This window comes from Sphaeramia orbicularis, chromosome 10 (genome assembly GCF_902148855.1).
Source record: "Sphaeramia orbicularis chromosome 10, fSphaOr1.1, whole genome shotgun sequence".
Lineage (NCBI taxonomy): Eukaryota > Metazoa > Chordata > Actinopteri > Kurtiformes > Apogonidae > Sphaeramia > Sphaeramia orbicularis.
In genome coordinates, this window is record NC_043966.1 from 12,854,590 (window position 1) to 12,873,788 (window position 19,199).

Here is a 19,199-nt window from a genome sequence, read left to right on the forward strand (position 1 = left end):
CGAAGCTGTAAGACAAACTCAGCATGTACATAAGGTTTACTGAAGGAGATTTTACTGTAGGAATGTCCACGTCCACATGTGCGATATGACACTTTATATGGGAAAGCATTTCTTTATGTGTTCAGTCGATCATAACCGCAATATTAGCAAGTATATAATCACAAAAGACTGTGATTGAAAGCAGGATTTAGGTTGATCTAATCACAGGAATATAAAAGAACATGGTTTCATTTTGTATTTAATGACACTAAGCAGAGTGGTTCAGTGTAAAATATGCAAAATAAAAAGCCAGAAAGTTATTTTTAAGGTTTTTTTTTTTTGTTTGTTTGTTAAGTTTGTATCTGAATTTACATTTCTAAACCCATATTTTCCACGATAACAACACAAATACGGTCGTGGAAAAAATTATTAGACCATCAAAAGTCATCAAAGACAATGCTAATGCAATAAGTACTAACTGTGTGTATCATGTGACTAAAACAGACAGAAAAGAAAACATGGAATGCTTAAAAGCACTGTTTTTGTCAGTACAATGTCACAAATATTGATGGAAGAACCTATGTGATTTTGGTTATTATAAAAAAAAAAAAATGTGGAAAATGGATAGATATCAGCTCTGAAATGAAACTCTTATGAGCTATTTTTGTTGTTATCATTATATTTGCCCAAACAAATGTACCTTTAGTTGTACCAGGCATTAAAATGAACAAGAAATTGAAGAAAACAAGGAGTGGTCTAATAATTTTTTCTGCGACTATAGACTCACAGAAATTCATGACTTGAGTAGTCCTACTTCAGATGACGCTTTGTTTTTGTTTTTTACACCGATACAGACATGTTTGTTTACTTTTTCCGTTTTATACATTTACATTGCGAGCCTTATTTTTGCTTCTCAAGTTTTAAAGTGTTCAGTGTTGACTTTTGAGTATTTCTCGTATCACTATTTATTCTAGACCTCTGTTAAGTTTTGTTTGCTTCAGATATTTCTTACGTTTGGTTTTCGTATTCAGACATGCCATGTGTTTACCTTTTGGAAAATTTGCTTAAGCTGAAGGAGAGAAATACTCAGATGTGAGAAAGCACCTTTTATTTGCCATGTATATAATTTAAAATATCATAAGAAATAGCCTTTTGGATTGTGGTTATGTTATTTATAGTATTTATTAATAGAAACTGTGCTGTAAATTGCTATTTACATATGAAGAAATAAGGATGGAAGGTTTGTGTCATAATGCACAGCCCTATTTCCACATTGAAAGGTTTGTTTTGGAAAGTAAATACTAAATAGATCCTGGTGACTTCTGTCAGATGTACCGGTACATTAGATAATTCCAAGTCTCTCTCTGTCATAGTCGTCATGTTGCTTAAACCTCCCCCTCTCTCTCTTCCTCCAGGTTACAGTAGAATGGGAGACGCCTACTCCGACTCCGGTCACAGCGAGATCTCCTCTCGCTCCAGTCTAGTCAGTAACTCTTCGTTCGACATGGCCCAGGAGGAGAGGAGACTTCGGCACTCCGGGGTCGGGGACTCCCACCTCGGGGGTCCGCGGCTGGAACGACGAGCCACCACCGACCCCGACCAGTACAGCATCGGGTAGGGGCTCACACAGCGCAAACACAGAGGCACCAGGCAGAATACCAGGGGAATACTAGACCAAAAACATACTCAGACTTTATTCCTGTACTCTTGTAGATTTTTCAGGTGTTTATACTCTAATTTAATGTTTATTTTTATGTAAATATCTACTTTTTGCTCTTTATATTTTTATTTTTAACTTTAATTTTGAGAGTTGAATTCTTAGTTATTATTCTGCTTTATTTTAGGCTTCACAAAGATTAGTTTCAGCTTTAAAGATGGCCCTGTTACACTTAAAAAAGACAATTCCTCCACGTTTCTGTCTGGATATCACACACATCATATGCAACAAGATGAAATATGCATTAGACTTAACCATGTGCCATAGTGTTTGGAATTCTGTTGCTGACAATGAAATATGACTGATTTTACAGTTTGATATTTTCAATGTATTGGGTTTGGTGGGGGGTTTTTTCCACTTGAGATTAGAACGATTTAATGTCCTTTCGTTATATTAATATGAAATGAGGTTCAATTATCTTTTCATACATTCAGTAGAAATGTTCTTTAAATGTCTACTTTATACTTGGAGTACATTTTATCTTAGTTTTGTAGTACTTGTCTGTACTCATCTTTAGTAAAAAAAAAAAAAAAAAAAAGTCAGTGTTTTTACTACATTTGTGAAATAATCTTGTTTTTATTTGTCTCATAGATCATATTCATCGATGCAGGACTGTCGGGGCATTTACGCCGGCTGCCCTACAGTTCTCTCCTCGCCAAGTTCAGAAGAGTTGACCCAAGACCAGGGCGACCGCGTGTCCCTGGACGCTGCCGACAGCGGCCGTGGCTCCTGGACGTCCTGCTCCTCCGGTTCCCACGACAACATCCAGACCATGCAGCAGGGACGCAGCTGGGAGACGCTGGCGTTCGGAGGAGGTGGAGGCGGCAGCATCCCCCCCGGCGGACCGGAGGCCTTACTGGGAGGACCCGCCGCACTGTGGGCGGCCCAGGCCAGGGGCAGCTGGGCGTCGGCCAGCTCCTCCTCATCCTCGGCCGCGTACTGGGGGGAGGACTCCGAGGGAGACACTGGCACCATCAAGAGGAGAGGGGGGAAGGACGTAAATGCCGACCCAGAGACAAGTAGCATCACATCCACCGGGTCGGAGGAGGCCAAGCATCTCGGCAGACCCTCGCCGTCGCCGATCACCGCTGGGGGTAAAGGCCTCATCTGTGAGTGGCAGCGAAACATTGACCTGTCACTTCCAGTTCTGATCAGTCAAATCTCACAGAAATCATACACTGCAACTTATTTGGTTCTTACCAAGATAAAAAAAAAAAAAAAGATTTAGAAGTGGTAGATAATTGATCTTGTTTTATGAGTGACTTTCTTATTTTAAGCGGTCATACATCTGTAGACATACTTATTAATTCAAGAATCTTGTCAAGTGAAATTATCTTGTTGCATGGACAGGTAATTCCACTTGTTTTGAGAACCTTTTTCCTCAGATTTAGTGTTTTTATCTTGTTTTTAGACACCCCTTTTTTTCAGTGTACAGCCTTTAGTCGAACCTCAGAAATAATCCAGTCCCGTCTCATTTAGAATGGTGTTGAGATACAAACAGGAGGACAGTCTTCTAGGGGTTAATGAGGTTAAGTTAAAAGGTTAACTCACTTTATTATCCCCATAGAGAAATCCAGTTAGCATTTTCCCCATCCTAATACACACACACACACACACACAGTACCTAGCATTAGCATTAGCATAAGCACACACAAATTAGGAGCAGTGAGCTGCCATTGAAGACACTCAGGGACCAGCTCCACATCTTCATCATCACTGTGGTCAGGGACACAGACCTAACCTTGGAGAATTAACCTAAATGCACCGTTTTTGATGGCGAGGGAAACCAAATGAGGGTTGTCTAATAGACTAAACTAAAGGCACGTTTTCTTAGTTCAGAATAAAACCTTGGGACTTGAACTGTAACAGTTAAAGTTGAGTTTGGTAGAGTTCTGTCATCTGGTCCGGCATTGATACAATATAGACGCTGAACATAGACTGATTTATATACAGGAAGTTTGTGTATCATCATCATATGGATCAGGGTCAAATCTGAGGACTGAACTGAGTCTAGGAGTTTGAGAGTAGATGCATTTCTGCAGATCATATCAGACAGAAAGACGGCCCTGACTACTCTGAGCTATGATTCACTTTGAAAAGCTTTTCCATCAACAGTTTAGCGATAAGATTTCCATTATGAAACTCTTTCAGTGTTGCTGCCATCTATTGCGGCTGGGTATAGACTACAAAGTATTATTGCCTAAGGGTTTTTTTGTTTGCATTAAATAATCATTTATGGTTGACAAGAGCATCTTAAAGAGCAATAAAAGAAAATTGTAGGTTTTCAGCCACAAGTCATACATATGCTGTTAAGATGGACATCACAGGGAAGAGACATTATTATTTTTAATGTATTATGTTAAGCTCATGTTGGACAGTTTTAATACAAGAAAGACGAGCTGATGTGAGATTTTAGATGTTGTCTGATCAAAAGAAAAGCTCCGAACATTATGTAAGATTTCCACAGCTTTGCAACAATCCATTATGTAATAAGACGTAATAAAATATTAATAAACTTTTACACTGATTAGACACAGTATTTTCCTGTGTTTTGAAATAAATTAGAACAAGTTGTGATGGTTAGATTTGTAAAATGTAATAAAACAATACATTATGTAATAATTTACCAGAATATTTATTTTTAATATTTAAGCTTTAACTTAGAATTAGACCAGTTTTATCATCTCCAGGTTATGGTCTATATGTTTTTTTTTTGTCTGACAGGGCCCCAGGAAAAAAAACATGAAAAACCCAAATGCAACTGCTATAAGTGTGATTATTATAAACACTACTGTAAAATAAATGATGATGAATGATGGGGGATTGAGTACATATGACCTTCAGGCTGAATCTGAGTGGAACTAAATAATGAAGCGACCGTTTCAGCTGCTTCTCCTGTTGCTTTGTTTCTAATGTTTCTTGTCATCCGTTTTCCTTCAGCTCGGAAAGAGGGCCGTTACCGCGAGCCCCCTCCGACTCCGCCCGGCTACACGGCGCTGACCATCTCGGACCTCGCCGAAGGACAGCACCCCAGCCCGTCTGTTCCCACGTCCACGGCCGGCCACTCAGGCCGCCGGCCACCGGACTACACCACGGCCCTGCAGCGCTCTCGCATGGTCACACAGTCGCCCGACTCGCACCAGGCCCACCAGAGCGCCAAGCAACGGGCGGGTGGGCTCCACCGCACCCGCTCGCCGGCCGAGGAACAAGAGGCCGAGGAGGAAGAGGAGGGTGAGTCCTTGTCTTCCAAACTAGTCGCTCTGAGGAAGCCAAAGCCAGTGGCACAGCACACACCCGAGACTCCCAGACCATGAGAGTGTGTGTACGGGGGTTAACAGGCAGGGCCCCTCTCCCGAGGCAGGTAAAAACTACTTTATCAGGTCGTCCCCCCCCACCTCCACTTCAATGAACCTGCATGTGAACGGGAACACACACTTGGACTGAAACTGACCATTCTTTCACACAGCTTTCCACAGCACCAGTAGAATCGCTCCCATTCCAACTCACAGTTCTCTGATCGTTAAGTTTTTTCCGAAAACCATAAAATTTAGCTCCAGACAGAGAACTGTTGATTTGGTGTGGGACCCTCACCTTTAACCCCACAAAACACCATCATGCATGCGTCATCCTGGTTGGAACAGACACTCTCACCACTTCTCTGCCTCCATACATCCTGCTCCTGTCTCCCACTGTGCTCAGTTAGCTTCCATCAGTAAACACAGTGGTGCTAGGATCCTCTTTCACCCATGCACTCAGACTTGATGCCTGAAAACATGCACCTCCATCCTCCTGCACCGCCGCAAACACACCTGACTCACCTACAGGGACGGTGTTGATGTAAAGCCTGTGTTCATCACAAAGACAGAAGCATTATATGTGACAGGTTTATGGAAGGGTTGAGTTAAGATTCTAATTCAGGCTCATACACTGACATTTTAATGTATTCCAGTTAATCAGACATTGATTTCTGAATTCATCAGAGCTTCTGTGGTTCCTTAAAAAGTCTAAAATACAAAAAGCTGAGATGTAGGCCTAAAAATAGTATTGATCATTTCTTTACTGCTACTTTTTATTCTACTTGCACAACAGTTTCCCCTGGGATTAATAAAGTATTCGGATTCTGAAAATGATTTTGATAGACCTTAAAATTTAAATCCCATCACAAATCCAAAACCTTTACTTCTGACCGTACAGTTTAGATTCTGATGAACACACAACTGTGTCTTTTCACTTTGTTAGAAAACTGCATCTTAATTTAATTAACCTTCAGGGCTCCGAGCCAATTTTGCCATCTTTGCTGCCTTTATAGACCACATAAACAAATGTTTACCAATATATATATTGGATATTTTTCCACACAGCTTCACCTATATGATCTGATAATTATTTTTAGACTTTTAACCTACTTTATTAACATTTTAGACCTAAAAATATACTGCAATCATTAAAACTAAAATGAAAAATATTCTATTTATTACAGTAAAAACCACAAACAGGCTTAATGAACTGTTTTGGAACTTGAAAAAGTAAATATAAGTTGCAAATATGAACATGTAAAGGTAGAATTTAATAGTTTTTATTGTCAAATTAAAACTTTATTTCCATTTTTACATGGTCTATTAACATTAGATAAAACTAGTGGAAAGTTACACATCTGCACTTTTGAGTGAAGGTGCAGCAGCGCTACAGATAAACAATTTTTTTTTAATTTATTTTTTTTTATTACAGTGCTTTGAAAATATCACATCTTCTAATCACACTGACGTAATCATAAATAGATCCTGTAGGGTTTTCACAAATCTGACTTATCTGAATTATCTCTTTCTACGGTGCTTTAGGACAAAAACAGGCCTCAGTTCCCATAATACTGAGCCCGTCAGTACAGTGTGTTATGTGCAAGTACATTAAAAAGGCGAATAAAAGAAAATATGTCTAAATCGTGAAAATCCCCTTGGAGCTCTGAAAGTTAAATCACATTCACATCTTAAAGTTTACCTGTTGAAACCTGCAGAACAGTCAGTAAATACTCCTCAGAAGGTGTCTCAGTCAGTCTAAATGCAGGTTTTCGTATCTGCCACTACGCTGACAGATAAGTGCACAGCATCACCCAGTGTTTGTTAGTGAAGTGACAGTTTCCACATTGACTCCCACTCCACCGTCGCCAAGTTTCAGGTGATTTTAAAGGAGTTGCTTCTCTTTTAACTCTACAGCCTCGTTTCTACTTCAGAGTCAGACTGCCTGAACCAGTTGTAACCTCTGGCTGTGTTGTGTCTTTCCACAGAGGACGAACAGGTGTCTGCGGTCTGAGGGACACCGGTGGACGCCCTTTTTGCAGTAACTTGAAGTCCCCCTCCGTCAGGGTGGGCGGGATTAAAGAGACTGACTGACAGACAGACAGACCAATAGATCATCATCAGTTACATACGTGCCTGCCTCCTCCACTCGGCTCTCCCTCGTGTTCAGTGGATTTACTGCTCATCTCCCTCCCCTGCCTTAAAGCATCATGGGAGGTTGAATGACCCTGCATTAAAAAAAAAAGCAAAACAGAAAAAAAATACTGTGAAGAAGACGAGACGGAGAGAAGGTCAAAGACGATGATAAAATACCTGGCACTTTGGACAAAAAAAACAAACAAAAAAAAAGACTACAGAGACGAATCCTGCGTCGTGGGCTCGGAAACGGAAAACACACAAAAACCACAAAGATGTCGCTGTTAGGAAACAGGATGGACTCCTGGCACCCGCAAACATGCGGTGACAAAACCCACCTTTTCACACAGCGGTGTCATGACGTGTTGAGCTTCATCTGCACTTTCTCATTTTTCTAAAAAAGAAAAAACCGAACAAAATAAAAACAGACTTTTGTTTGAAGACGGAGAGAAACCACGGTTGACTTGACTCTTAATTTTCAACTTCCCACTAGATTTCTTTTTGTCGTTGCTCTTTATTTTTTTATTTTTAATGTTTTTGTTTTTGTTTTGTTTTTTTTGTTTTGTTTGTTTTTGTTTTTTGTTTTTTCGACTGATTGCACTCTGGGGGCCGAAAAGAGAAACCAAGTCAGCCCATTTCTCTGCCTGGACTGAAGCTAACAGTGGTTGAACTCTAAATCCAGTATTATCTCGTGTGTCACATGTGAAAGCTTATCGAGAGTTGGTTCGAGTCGAAGCTAAAGCGGGATTCGAGTCAGTAGAACCAACACGCACAATGTACTGACACACACATACACAGTACATGTTATGTACTAGCTCATACACAAGTCATTTCTTTAAAAAAAAAAAAAAATAGCACTTTCAGCACAATCCTCGATGTTACCAGGCATTTGAATAGCAGGGTATGAGTTGAGCATATCTTCCCGTCAGAGCCCGTCTGGTTTATATCGCAGTCATCGTACCTGTTGTTCGCTGTTAGATTGAGAGCATAAGGTTTTGTCACTGGCCTGTTTTTTAGGCGATTATCAAAAAGCACAGAGGTGATTGAGCCCCTTCCGCCAAGAATCCGAGGTTCACCAAGTCACAAAAACAACGCAGCCGCAGAAGACGCAGTTCCATCCTCCCACCCTAAACTTACAATCTCATGTCAGGTATGGAATCGAATCAGACGAGTTTAGTAATCAGACTGTTTTCTAATCAGCAGTGTTCGGAGGAAAATCCCAGAAATGTTGCCTCTCGTCCCTTTCGTTTTCGATCCGAAGGGGTTCCAGACTGAGCAGGACGCCAAACATCAGCAGACGCCCCGTCAGATTTCACTTTTCTTTCCGCTGCCAATGTGTAAATTGTGAGTGTGCTGTTAAATATCTACCTTGACGAGTGATCTTGTACAGAGTCTTAAAATCCACATTTTCCCCTTATATTAAAAAAAAAACAAAAAAAAACAAACAAACAAAACATCCAGATGTCGATTCGGCTCCTTACCCAAACCCGACCACATTTCGTGAATGTCCAAAGCGCCTTACGATGCCATGATTGCGTACGTTTTTGTATGTTGGGTTCCCTCTTGCAATAGCAGAATGAAATGCCTTATTGTGAAGACACTTCCCCTGATTTTGTAACACGTTAAGACTCAGTACAAGATGATTTCCTTTCGTACTTTCTTTCTTTCTGTGTGTTGACTTAAAGTGGCTTCAGGCTGCAGTGTAGTAGATCATCTGTTTGTCGATATTCGGAGCACCTCTTCTTCTGCTTTTGTGCGACTAGATTCATCGTCGACTTTTTAAAGGACAGAAGTGTTTCTCACCGTCGCAGACATCAGTTCAGTGGATGCCGTATGTATATTTACTGCTAACGCCTGCATCCACCATATCATGCCATCAGTGGAAGTGACTGAGGACCATGTTTTCATTGTTTTTTCTTTGACTCCGGTGGGGAAGTTGACATATGAAGAAACCTAATTTTTTTTTTTTTTCGAGGCTGCCAATCAGAGTCAAAAATCAATTGTGAAAAATGAACTTGTTTTTTTTTTCTCTGTTTTTTGCTTCGATCACTGAGTCACACTGATCACATTGATCAGTCTTGGAAACTAAAGACTGAGGAAAAAGAGGAATGAGTGCAGTGTTTTCCACTGTGTTCTGTGACTACACACTAATAATTTCCTGTTTTTTCTTTTTGTTTTGTTTTTTTTTAATTGTAATTTTTTGTAATGGCTGCAGATAGATTGTTTATAATTTGTTTGTAATACAGTGGTGACATGCATCATTCACTTTCATTCAACTCTGAAGATAATGTGCATATTAGCGGGCCGAGTCGTCTTTTCGAAAAACAAAACGTTGCACAAAAATGTACAAGCGTAAAGATAAGTGTAGTAGGTAGAACTGCTACTCCGTTTGATGTGTGATGTCAGTGAGAAATGTACATTTAGCTGGTGATGACCTTCTTTTCTTCTTCATTCTTTCTTGTACTACTTTGACCTGTATGTCTTTTAAAAAGACAATTGGTGGAGTATGTATCAGTTGTTTTTGTATTTTTAATACAATAATTGTAAATATTGGTTATATTTTTGTTCAAATGTACTATGTTTATGCCTCAACATCCAGTTTATATGAAGCTGGGAATCAATAAATACTGCATAAAGAATCAACACCTAGGTTTAAATGCACTTATTCATGTCTTCTGCATTTGGATGTCTTTCTTTTCACTTCAGCTTTCTTTCATTTTTTTTGTTTTTTCTTTCTCCCAGATACCGTCTAGTGTTTGCACAAGTCATGGAAGCAACTTGAAAAGTGTAACTCGCATTCTTTTCTATCTGACCGCAGTGTGTCAGAGTTAATAAAAAAGAGATATTGAAGTCTCCACTTGCTTTAGTTTTGTATTGTCTTGTCATCCGGTGCAACAAGAATAGGAATAAGCCAAACATTCAGTTAATATTGAAGATTTTTTTCTTTCTTTTTTTATTGCATTTTGTTTCTTGCATCATCTCTTTAATATACAGCAGTAAAATCCCCATCTTCATTTCCTATTCACTTTTTTAATAAGAAAAACTACACTTATTTTCTCTTATTTTCTCTTTGGGGGTACTTGGAGTGTAGTATATGGAACATAGTATTTTCTCCTTCAGGTGATGAGTTGCATTTGTCTTATTTCACATATCTACCTTCAGGTGGATCATTACAATGTGAACAAATGACACAAACATCCTGACATTCATTTAATATTTAGGTTCATTCTGTCTCCTTTTGTTTCTTACTCTAGCTGTTTTAATAAACTAAATTCCAAACTTAAATTCCTTTAATAGAGTTTTGGGAATGTTGGATTTGTAGCATTTTCCTCCAAGAAATATGTTGAATTTATCTTATTTGACATAATTTGCTTATAATACCTTCAGTTATATTAATGTTATGTCAAATAACACAAATTCAACATATTACTTAGTGGAAAAAAACACTAACAATGAAGTATTTCCAAAATTCTAGATAGGGAATATAAAACTGGTGATCAGTATGTTAAAAAGAGTTAATAAAAGAAGCAAAATGGATACAAAAAACCCCTAAATATTAAGTGAAAGCTGGGATGTTCTGTCATTCCTTCACGTTTTGCATATACAGTACATTGTAATACATTCAATTAGATTAATACTGTCTGCAGAAATGACATAAAACAGGATTTATTGAATATTTTAGTTTGTAGTATTCCCTTGTATTAGCTCTTGTCAAAATATTAAATACCAAACTAATATTGCCTCAATTAAGTTTTGGGAATGGTTGGTTTTGTAGTGTTTTCCTCAAAGCAATGTTGAATTTGGCTTATTTGACGTATTTTGCGTCAGTTATATTAGTGTGTTGTGAAGAAATGACACAGAACATCCCCGAATCCTTTAAATATTTTGGTTTGTAGTATTTCCTCGTATTAGCCCCTTTTTAATATATTAAATAACACATTAATATTCCCTCAAAGTTTTGGGAATGGTTGGTTTTGTAGTGTTTTCCTCAAAGAAATGACTGGTTTATTTGACATACTTTGATTTTATTAAATTAGTTTAGATTAACAATGTGTGAACAAAACATAAGTAAATTTTTTTTTTTAAATGCTGCAGTTCAAAGTGATATATGTATAATTTTTATTTACAGCTAAAACATTTTGACATTTTCCAACCTATTCAATGACTTAAACTTAGCATGAGGTTCAATACCACTAGAGGGCGCTGTTTCTCTGCAAATGTCAAACATCTAAACTATTGGTAAGTTTCATACAGTTTATCATGTTATAAATGTTCAGAATAATACATGGATTTCTTCTTGTATAAGTATAAACAATATAAAGAACAGTTTTATTCTTCTTGAAGTTACTATACTGTGAATATAATGAATGTGTGTCATTAATGTACCAAGTGAAACTAAGTGTGTGTTGTGGCTTCAGGTTTATCAGCATCAGGTTCAACTACCTGAGATGGTACAGATTGAAATTCAGCCTGTAGCTTGTTACAGCAGCAGACTCCGTATCACAGCTCCACATTCCCACTCATGAATAATTCACCAAGGACGGTCCTAGTCCCCTCTATCACGGAGCCCAGGGCCCCAATTTGTCACAGTCTCCCCAAACAGATACTGACTCATACCACGAGAAACCAGAAGCCTCCATGACACACACCAACTTTAACACTAGTAAACAATGGTGGAATGTTTACTTCATTGTCTTATGCACCTTTACAGACAGAAACAGGAGGAGGATTAAGTAGAAATGTTGTTGGAAGCTGCAGGGAAATAGTGGGAATGGTTGAAAGGATTTGTCCCGTGAGACCAAACGAACAGACGCTCCTCTGGTATTTTTTGTCTCTTCCTACAAAGTCAAAGTCGACTAAATGTTCCTGCTCAGACTCCTCAGACGGCTCCAGTTCAGAGATTTGAGAAATATTATCATTATGAGAAGAGATGATGTCATTATCTGATTTATTTATTTGTTTATTTACCAGGAAAACATAGCATTAGTTTCACCTGAATTTGTTATAATCTGTCACGGAAAATTTAAGTGTTTAGATTAGATTAGATTAGATTAGATTAGATTGAATTTTACTGACATCTTGGGCAGAGCTTCCAGGAAATTAAGTCTCCAGTAACAGGACAGCACTGAATTTACAGATATTAGAAGATAAAAAGAAAAGAACAGTAATTATGAAAACAGTTGTATAAACAAGCAATTGGACATAAAAAATAATAATTGTAATGATAATAATAATAATAATAATAATAATAATAGTGATAGTAATAGATAATAATAACAGAAATGATAATAAAGTAATTGTTGTAATAGTAGTAACAACAATGTATAAGTAATGTAAGTATGTTAGTACTGCTATTAATAATACGCAGTAAAAAAAAAAAAAAACACTTAACAACAACAAACTTTGCACACATTTTCCTCTTCTTTGTACTTATACTTTAGAACAGGGGTGTCAAACTGGCGGACACTATTCTTTTTTTTTTTTGTTGTTGTCATGAGAGATTTTTTTTGAACAGGCACAGCGAAGCCGACCATGTAATCCTACTGGGGGGGGGGGGGTCCTAAACTGGCGGATGGATACCTGTATGTAAATGAAGGTGATGCGGTCCTTAACGGTCAATTAACTTATATCCCTGCGCTCCAGTAACGAGTTCTGCTGGTGGTTTTGTTTCCGGTCTTCGTGAACTCACCTGAAGTCACCTGTGTTGACGTGTGACAGGTCACCCCCACACCCACTCACACTCCACACCTGTCACAGTTCACGGGGAAGGTCCACACCGGAAACAGAGAGCGCACGCGCAGCTCCTCCGCCGCCACACGGTGAGAAGAAAGTTCCATCCTTTCAATTAAATGAAGATGATGTTAAAACATTATGTTTTACTTGGATAATGAGTGTTTTTTTCTGTAATAATGATTATTATTCAGTTAATGTGAGGCCCACTGACTTAACCTCCTGAGACCCAGCAGTTTGTTTGTTTGTTTGTTTGTTTGTTTGTTTGTTTGTTTGTTTGTTTTTTGTCTGTATTTGTGGACTAGAAAAAAAAAATTGCAAAGGACATTCAAAGAAAAAACAAATGAAAATGTATCTGGGAAAAAATGCACCAGTGTTATGCTGTTTTCAGTCTAGACAGTTTTTTTCATTAAAAATTCAGAAATTTGTGTTCTCCTCCTAAAAACCATAATTAAAAAAAAAAAATAAATAAAATAAAAAAACGCGACAGAATGGTGTTAAATTAAAAAGAAAAATAAATAAATAAAAGTAAAAAACAATTAAATTTAAAAAAAAAAAAAAAAAGCCAACAGAATGGTGTTCAATTAAAAATTAAATTAAAAAAAAATAATAATAATAAAAAAATAATAATAAAAAAATTAAAATAAAATAAACCAAAAAAATAAATAAAAATCTAAGACTCTGAAATAAAACATTGTCACTTCTGGCCCATGTGAAGTACATGGAAAACACCAGTTTAGAGCAACTAGTAGATGTTCTAGATATCCAACTGAATTATTGTCTGATCTTTATTAAAGTTACAGCCATTTATTGGATCAGATTCAGATCTTACACTGGATCAAAACAGCTTAATGTTAGGGTCTTAACACGTTGACTATGGAGTGCACAAACATCCAAATAAAACCTGTGTAGTGTTTCTGCAAAGCCAAAACTCCACTTTACTTGACTATTTTCAGTATAGGGTAGTATTAAAGTGTCAAAACTTATTTAGCATTTGTGAAAAACAGCCATTGTAGCCACAGATGGTCTCAGACTTGGACTGTTAATGAATTAAAATAAAATATGTGCAATTTTATTTTAATTTAGGAGAAAGTGAAGATCTTTCAGCTTCACTTTCATATCTATTATGATCCTGATACTTTTGAGTAGTTATAGTTTATTGCTTGCCACAAGGTGTTTTAGCATCAGAATAGTGAATTAAATTAAATTTATGATCCGAGTCTTTCTGACTATAATATTGATTTCTCATAAATTTTCACTGGAGGGAAAATAAGTTATTTTCTAACATCACCTTAGGTGCCATCTTAACATTGACAAATAATGTGTTCAGTATGATAGTGTGTATCCCAAAAAAAAAATATTGAGCATTCGCCTGCGTGGAAAATATCTTATATATAATGTGAAAGTTTCGAACAAAGAGTAGTTGTTTTAGACATCCAATGGAATTATTGTCTAATATTTCCCAAACTAGTTACAGCCATTTATTGGATCAAATTCAGATCTTGTGAGGGATCAAAACTGCCCAATGTTAGGGTCTTAACATGTTAACTATGGAGTGCACAAACATCCAAATGAAACCTACAGTGTATAGTGTCTCTGAAAAGCTGAGAACTCCACTTCACTTTATTATCAGTACAGGGTGGTATTAAAGTGTAAAAACTTATTTGACATTTGTGAAAAACAGCCATTGCAGCCACAGATGGTCTCAGACTTTGAGGGTTAATGAATTAAAATAAAAATATATATGCATTATTTTTGTTTAATTTAGGAGGGGGTGAAGATTTTTCATTTCCACCTTCATATCTATTATGATCCAGATACTTTTGCGTAGTTATAGTTTATTGCTTGCCACAGGGTATTTTAGCATCATAATAGTGAATTAAATTAAATTTATGATCCGAGTCCTTCTTCCACCTCTGACTATCATGTTGATTTCTCATAAATTTTCATAGGACGGAAAATAAGTTATTTTCTAACATCAACTTAGGTGCCGTCCTAACACTGACAAATCTTGTGTTCAATATGATAGTGTGCATCCAGAAAAAAAATATTGAGCAGTCGCCTGGTTTACCAAGATAACTGTGACTGTCACAGGGATGGATGCGGAACCAAATCAACAAAAAACACCCCGAGCTCTGCTGCTGCATGAAATTAGAGAGGAAACACTGCTGTAATGTGTGTCTGACAGTGAAACCATGCACTCACGGCTTCATGCATTTACCAGCGGCTTTGGCTGTGTGACTGTGCCGTGGCCTCTGAAGCACCAGGGGGCACTCTTCACTATGAAATGCCGCCAGATGGACCTGTCCACTCCATCCCTGGGCAATGGGCCTTATCAAGTGGTAGCAGACGGGCAGTGGTCCTCTGTAGATAGCCGGTTGGTTATGTGTGTAAAGCCCAAGCCCAGAGTTGTCAACCGTGTTCAATCGAAGCAGCCGTGGGTCATATTATGGGACTGTCTGGATTCCTTTCATGGTAAATTGGATGAAGGCAGCGGCACTAGAGCTGAGGGGAGTGGAGATGTCACAGCCTTCCTGTGTCTGGACTCTACTGTGCAGCTCAGGCCCGGCCAGACAATTCAGTTAAAAGCTGTCAGAGTCAAAGAATTGAGAAAAAGAAAGATTAATAAAAGCTGTACCCTCCTCTGTCCAGGTGCTTTCCTGTGCAATTTGCTGTGGAAAATCCAGTAAAGGTTTGGAGGTGAAGAGCGGTTTAGAGCACATTTCATACCTTTTTGTTTGAGCTGTAACTGTTCTGAATCCGTTTTAATTCTCACAAACGCTAATGTGATATCAGAATGACTTTCTTTCATGCAGATAGGGCAGAGTTTTGTGACACCAGCTGAATAGTTTAGATCAGGGGCATCAAATCTACGTACCCCAAAGGATTGGGTCCAGTCCGGCCCGTGGGTTGAATTTGTGAAATGCAAAAATTACACTAAGATATTAACAATCAAGTGTCAGGGGCCACATACAGACCAATTCAGTCTGAGGTGGGTCAGACCAGTAAAATAATAACATCATAACCTATAAGTAATGACAACTCCAATTTCTTCCTCTGTGTTTTAATGTAAAAAAAAAAAAAAAGTAAAATTACATGAAAATATTTACATTTACAAACTACTTTCACAAAAAATATGAACAACCTTAACAAATATTAACCTGAAATGTCTTAAAATGAGAAGTGGAATTATTTTATTTATTTTATTCACATTTTTATTCAAAAAAGTCTCAGAGCATATTCCACAGGATGTCATTGATACAAAGTTCAATGTTCTTTTTTTTGTTTGTTTGAAAAACGAAAAAAAGGGTGTCAGTATTGCTCAGAAAGAAAGGGAAAAAAATAACCAAGAAAAAAATAACAAAAAGGTGAGAAGTGTAATTTTACCAATATTCTGCCTGTTAGTAAATGTTTTGTGTGTTTGTAGATCCACTGTGATCTGTTAGTTGTGATGCACTTGTGTAAATGATGAACTGAGGCATAATATTGTTAAAATTGCATTTATTTTTCTTAATGAATTTCAGGTTCATGGTTGTTAATGTTATTCATATTTTTTATAAAGGATAGTTTATAGACATAAACATTTTCCTTGATGTAGTTTTACTTTTTTCTCTCAAAAACATAGATAAAAGTTTGGAGTTTACAGTATTTATAGGTTTTTATGTTATTTTACTCCTGTTTCAGATCATATTGAGCTGAATTTGGCCCCTGAACTAAAATGACTTTGGCAGCCCTGGTTTATATACTCTGTAGTAAAAGTAAATATCTGGTTGCTCCAGGTATGCAGCAGTCGTATTTGCTGATTTTCTCCTTTTTAACAGCCTATAGGGTAAATAAATTGACAGTGACAGCAGGCGGTGTCCAGTGTTTGTTGTTATACAAGCTCCTCGTCTGATTGCAGCTCCGAAACTGTATGTGACTGCAGCTGCACTCAGATCAGTTCAGTTTCAGTAGTGTTCAGTCCAGTTCAATACGCAGCCAAACTGGTGTTTAAGTGTCTTGTCTGAATCTTAAGTGGGCGCTGATGTGCTGCAGTGCATCTCTGACCATGAGCCAGGCTGGACACTATGTTGTGGTTCATTGATGTAATGACTGACTGATACATGCACAGACTGCACAAACAGATGGATGTTGTATTGTTGTGTCCTCCTGTTGTATGACAATGAGGCTGAGATCCTACAGTCATGGGCGCTGCTGTGTTGCATGAGCTGGAGTCTGTCCAATAGAGACACTAGGACAGTGGTTCCAAACCTTTTGTTTGGTGAAATTTCTGGTGACCTCAGACATTCAAAACGGAGACTTTTTTTTTTTTTTTTTGCTAAAATGAATTTGTGCTTGATCTTGTAATAGTTTGCTATACCATGTTACAAATAAACGTTAATTTTAGACGACATTTAGGTTATATAATTTATATAATGCACCTTTTTGGGGTCTGCTTCTCAGTTTCTCTTGGAGATGTCTTAGTGGGACCAAGTGGGCGAAGAAATCTTTCCATTCTCTTTTGGGTCCGGTTTTCTGACTGCGACTGTGTCCGGGCAGGTTGAAGCGTAGTAACGCACGCGGTCACATGATCTGGTCAATCAAGATATGCCCTCTCAGATATTATATCCTGCATTTTATTGAACTTGATTTTTGTTGCAAAAAGTGTGTGGTGATTTCATTATAATGGAATATATATTGAATCATTAAAAAAAATATTTAAGTAATTTTCTTTTTTTTTTTTTTTTTTAATTATCCATCTATCCATCCATCCATCCATCCATCCATCCATCCATCCATTATCCTCTGCTTCTTCCGGGGCCGGGTCACAGGGGTAACAGTCTAAGCAGGGACTAAATCAATTACTAGAAATTCCAGGTGACCCCAAGGTTGAAAAACACTGCACTAGGACCTCATATCCCACCATTGTGATAAATTCAGCACCACAGTGGGTCATTTCAGATGTGTTTTGTTTGTTTGTTTGTTTTCAGTATCAAATTCATAAAAGCTTAAAAGCCCCAAATCGCCTCTGGGAAAATTCTTAGTCATGCACTGAGTTTTTAGTTTCGTCTAAATCCACTAGTCATATGGACGAGGTGGGATTTATGACACGTACTGCCATCACCAGGGGCAGATAAGGATGTTTTGGCCTCAAATATGAAATGTTTTCATGTTGACCATTGTATTCATAGTTTGATGGAAGTGGAACAGCAACACAGGTCCAAAATGAAGTTGTAATACCACTGATGACCACCAGGGTCCTGTTTCTAAACTAAAATTAGTAATAATTTCCCCCAAGAGTCCTTTTAGTCTTGATTATTTTATTTTATTGTATTTTATTTTCTCAGGTCAGTATTCATACAATGACTCCATTAATTCCATCTCCGATAGAAGATCTTGGTGTGTCTTGTATTGGACTGTGATTGACAGGTGTGATTGACATCCCTGGTGGGTTGGATTTCCCGACGAGACTGTGACATGACTGTTATACAGTGCTTCATGAAGTCTTCTGTTTTACAGTCAGTAAACCGCGAGCTCCGACCACTCACACTCCTGTCATCCTACCCCTTTTGTCCAAATATAGTCATTGGCTTCAGAAGTTCTGACACCAATGGATGACGTCCTAGTTCCTCCATCCAATGATAATACACAGTCCATGGTCTGATGTAAACTGTGATTTTAGCATGCTAGCATTTATGTGACAAAAAACCCCAAATGAATAATCAGTAAAGGATGTTGGTATCAGCGTCGATTCAACTGCCACTCTAACCATCAAAATCTGCTCAGAAGTTTAGGATTGACCCCGATTTGGTACCAAATTTAAAATCTAAGGAGTGAATCTCAGCTGAACCAAAGCATTTAACAAACACACAGCTTTCTTACTTTATTATTACTGATATTATATTAATAACAAAGTTGCCTTCTTAGTATAAGAATACAAATACAATGGAAACTAAAAGATTTATATTGTGATATGTAATGTATTGTGAGTATTATCAGTATTGGCACCAGTAGGTCTGAATGATAACTCCTGTTTATTTTATGTCACGATTCCTTCCAATATTTTGCAACTATTTTTCGATTGCAATTTTTTAAGCGACAATAGCAGCACTTGGATACCTTACTAAAACATCCAACAATCGATACAAGAAATAATTATAACATGTATTTTAAACATAAGCAGCTGAGAACCATTTATATCTGTTATCATCCGGCATTGATTGCTCTTTTTTTTGGCAGAGGAGGGGAAGCGTTTTGTTCTGCTCTGCCTTCGGTGCTGTTCGCTCTGCGCAGCTGCTTTGGTAGTAGATTAGGCGATAGTGAGGTCTGCATCTGACGGAGCACCTGCAAATGTACAGAGATAA

The 19,199-nt window shown here is 37.7% G+C and overlaps 1 protein-coding gene across 16 annotated transcripts in view; it reads left to right on the forward strand.

Moving 5' to 3' along the window:
• rapgef2b (Rap guanine nucleotide exchange factor 2b) overlaps positions 1 to 9,768 on the forward strand; it is a 133,647-nt gene extending 123,879 nt beyond the window's left edge. For 14 of the 16 annotated variants that reach the window (XM_030146392.1, XM_030146386.1, XM_030146388.1 and 11 more), the window contains 4 exons: positions 1,395 to 1,593; positions 2,288 to 2,805; positions 4,637 to 5,057; positions 6,978 to 9,768. In XM_030146392.1, coding sequence (XP_030002252.1) covers positions 1,395 to 1,593; positions 2,288 to 2,805; positions 4,637 to 5,010 — 1,091 coding nt within the window. In that variant the 3' untranslated portion in view covers positions 5,011 to 5,057; positions 6,978 to 9,768. The remainder of the gene's footprint in view (positions 1 to 1,394; positions 1,594 to 2,287; positions 2,806 to 4,636; positions 5,058 to 6,977) is intronic. The other 2 variants (XM_030146390.1, XM_030146385.1) reach the window with 2 other exon arrangements.
• Positions 9,769 to 19,199: the final 9,431 nt, after the last annotated feature.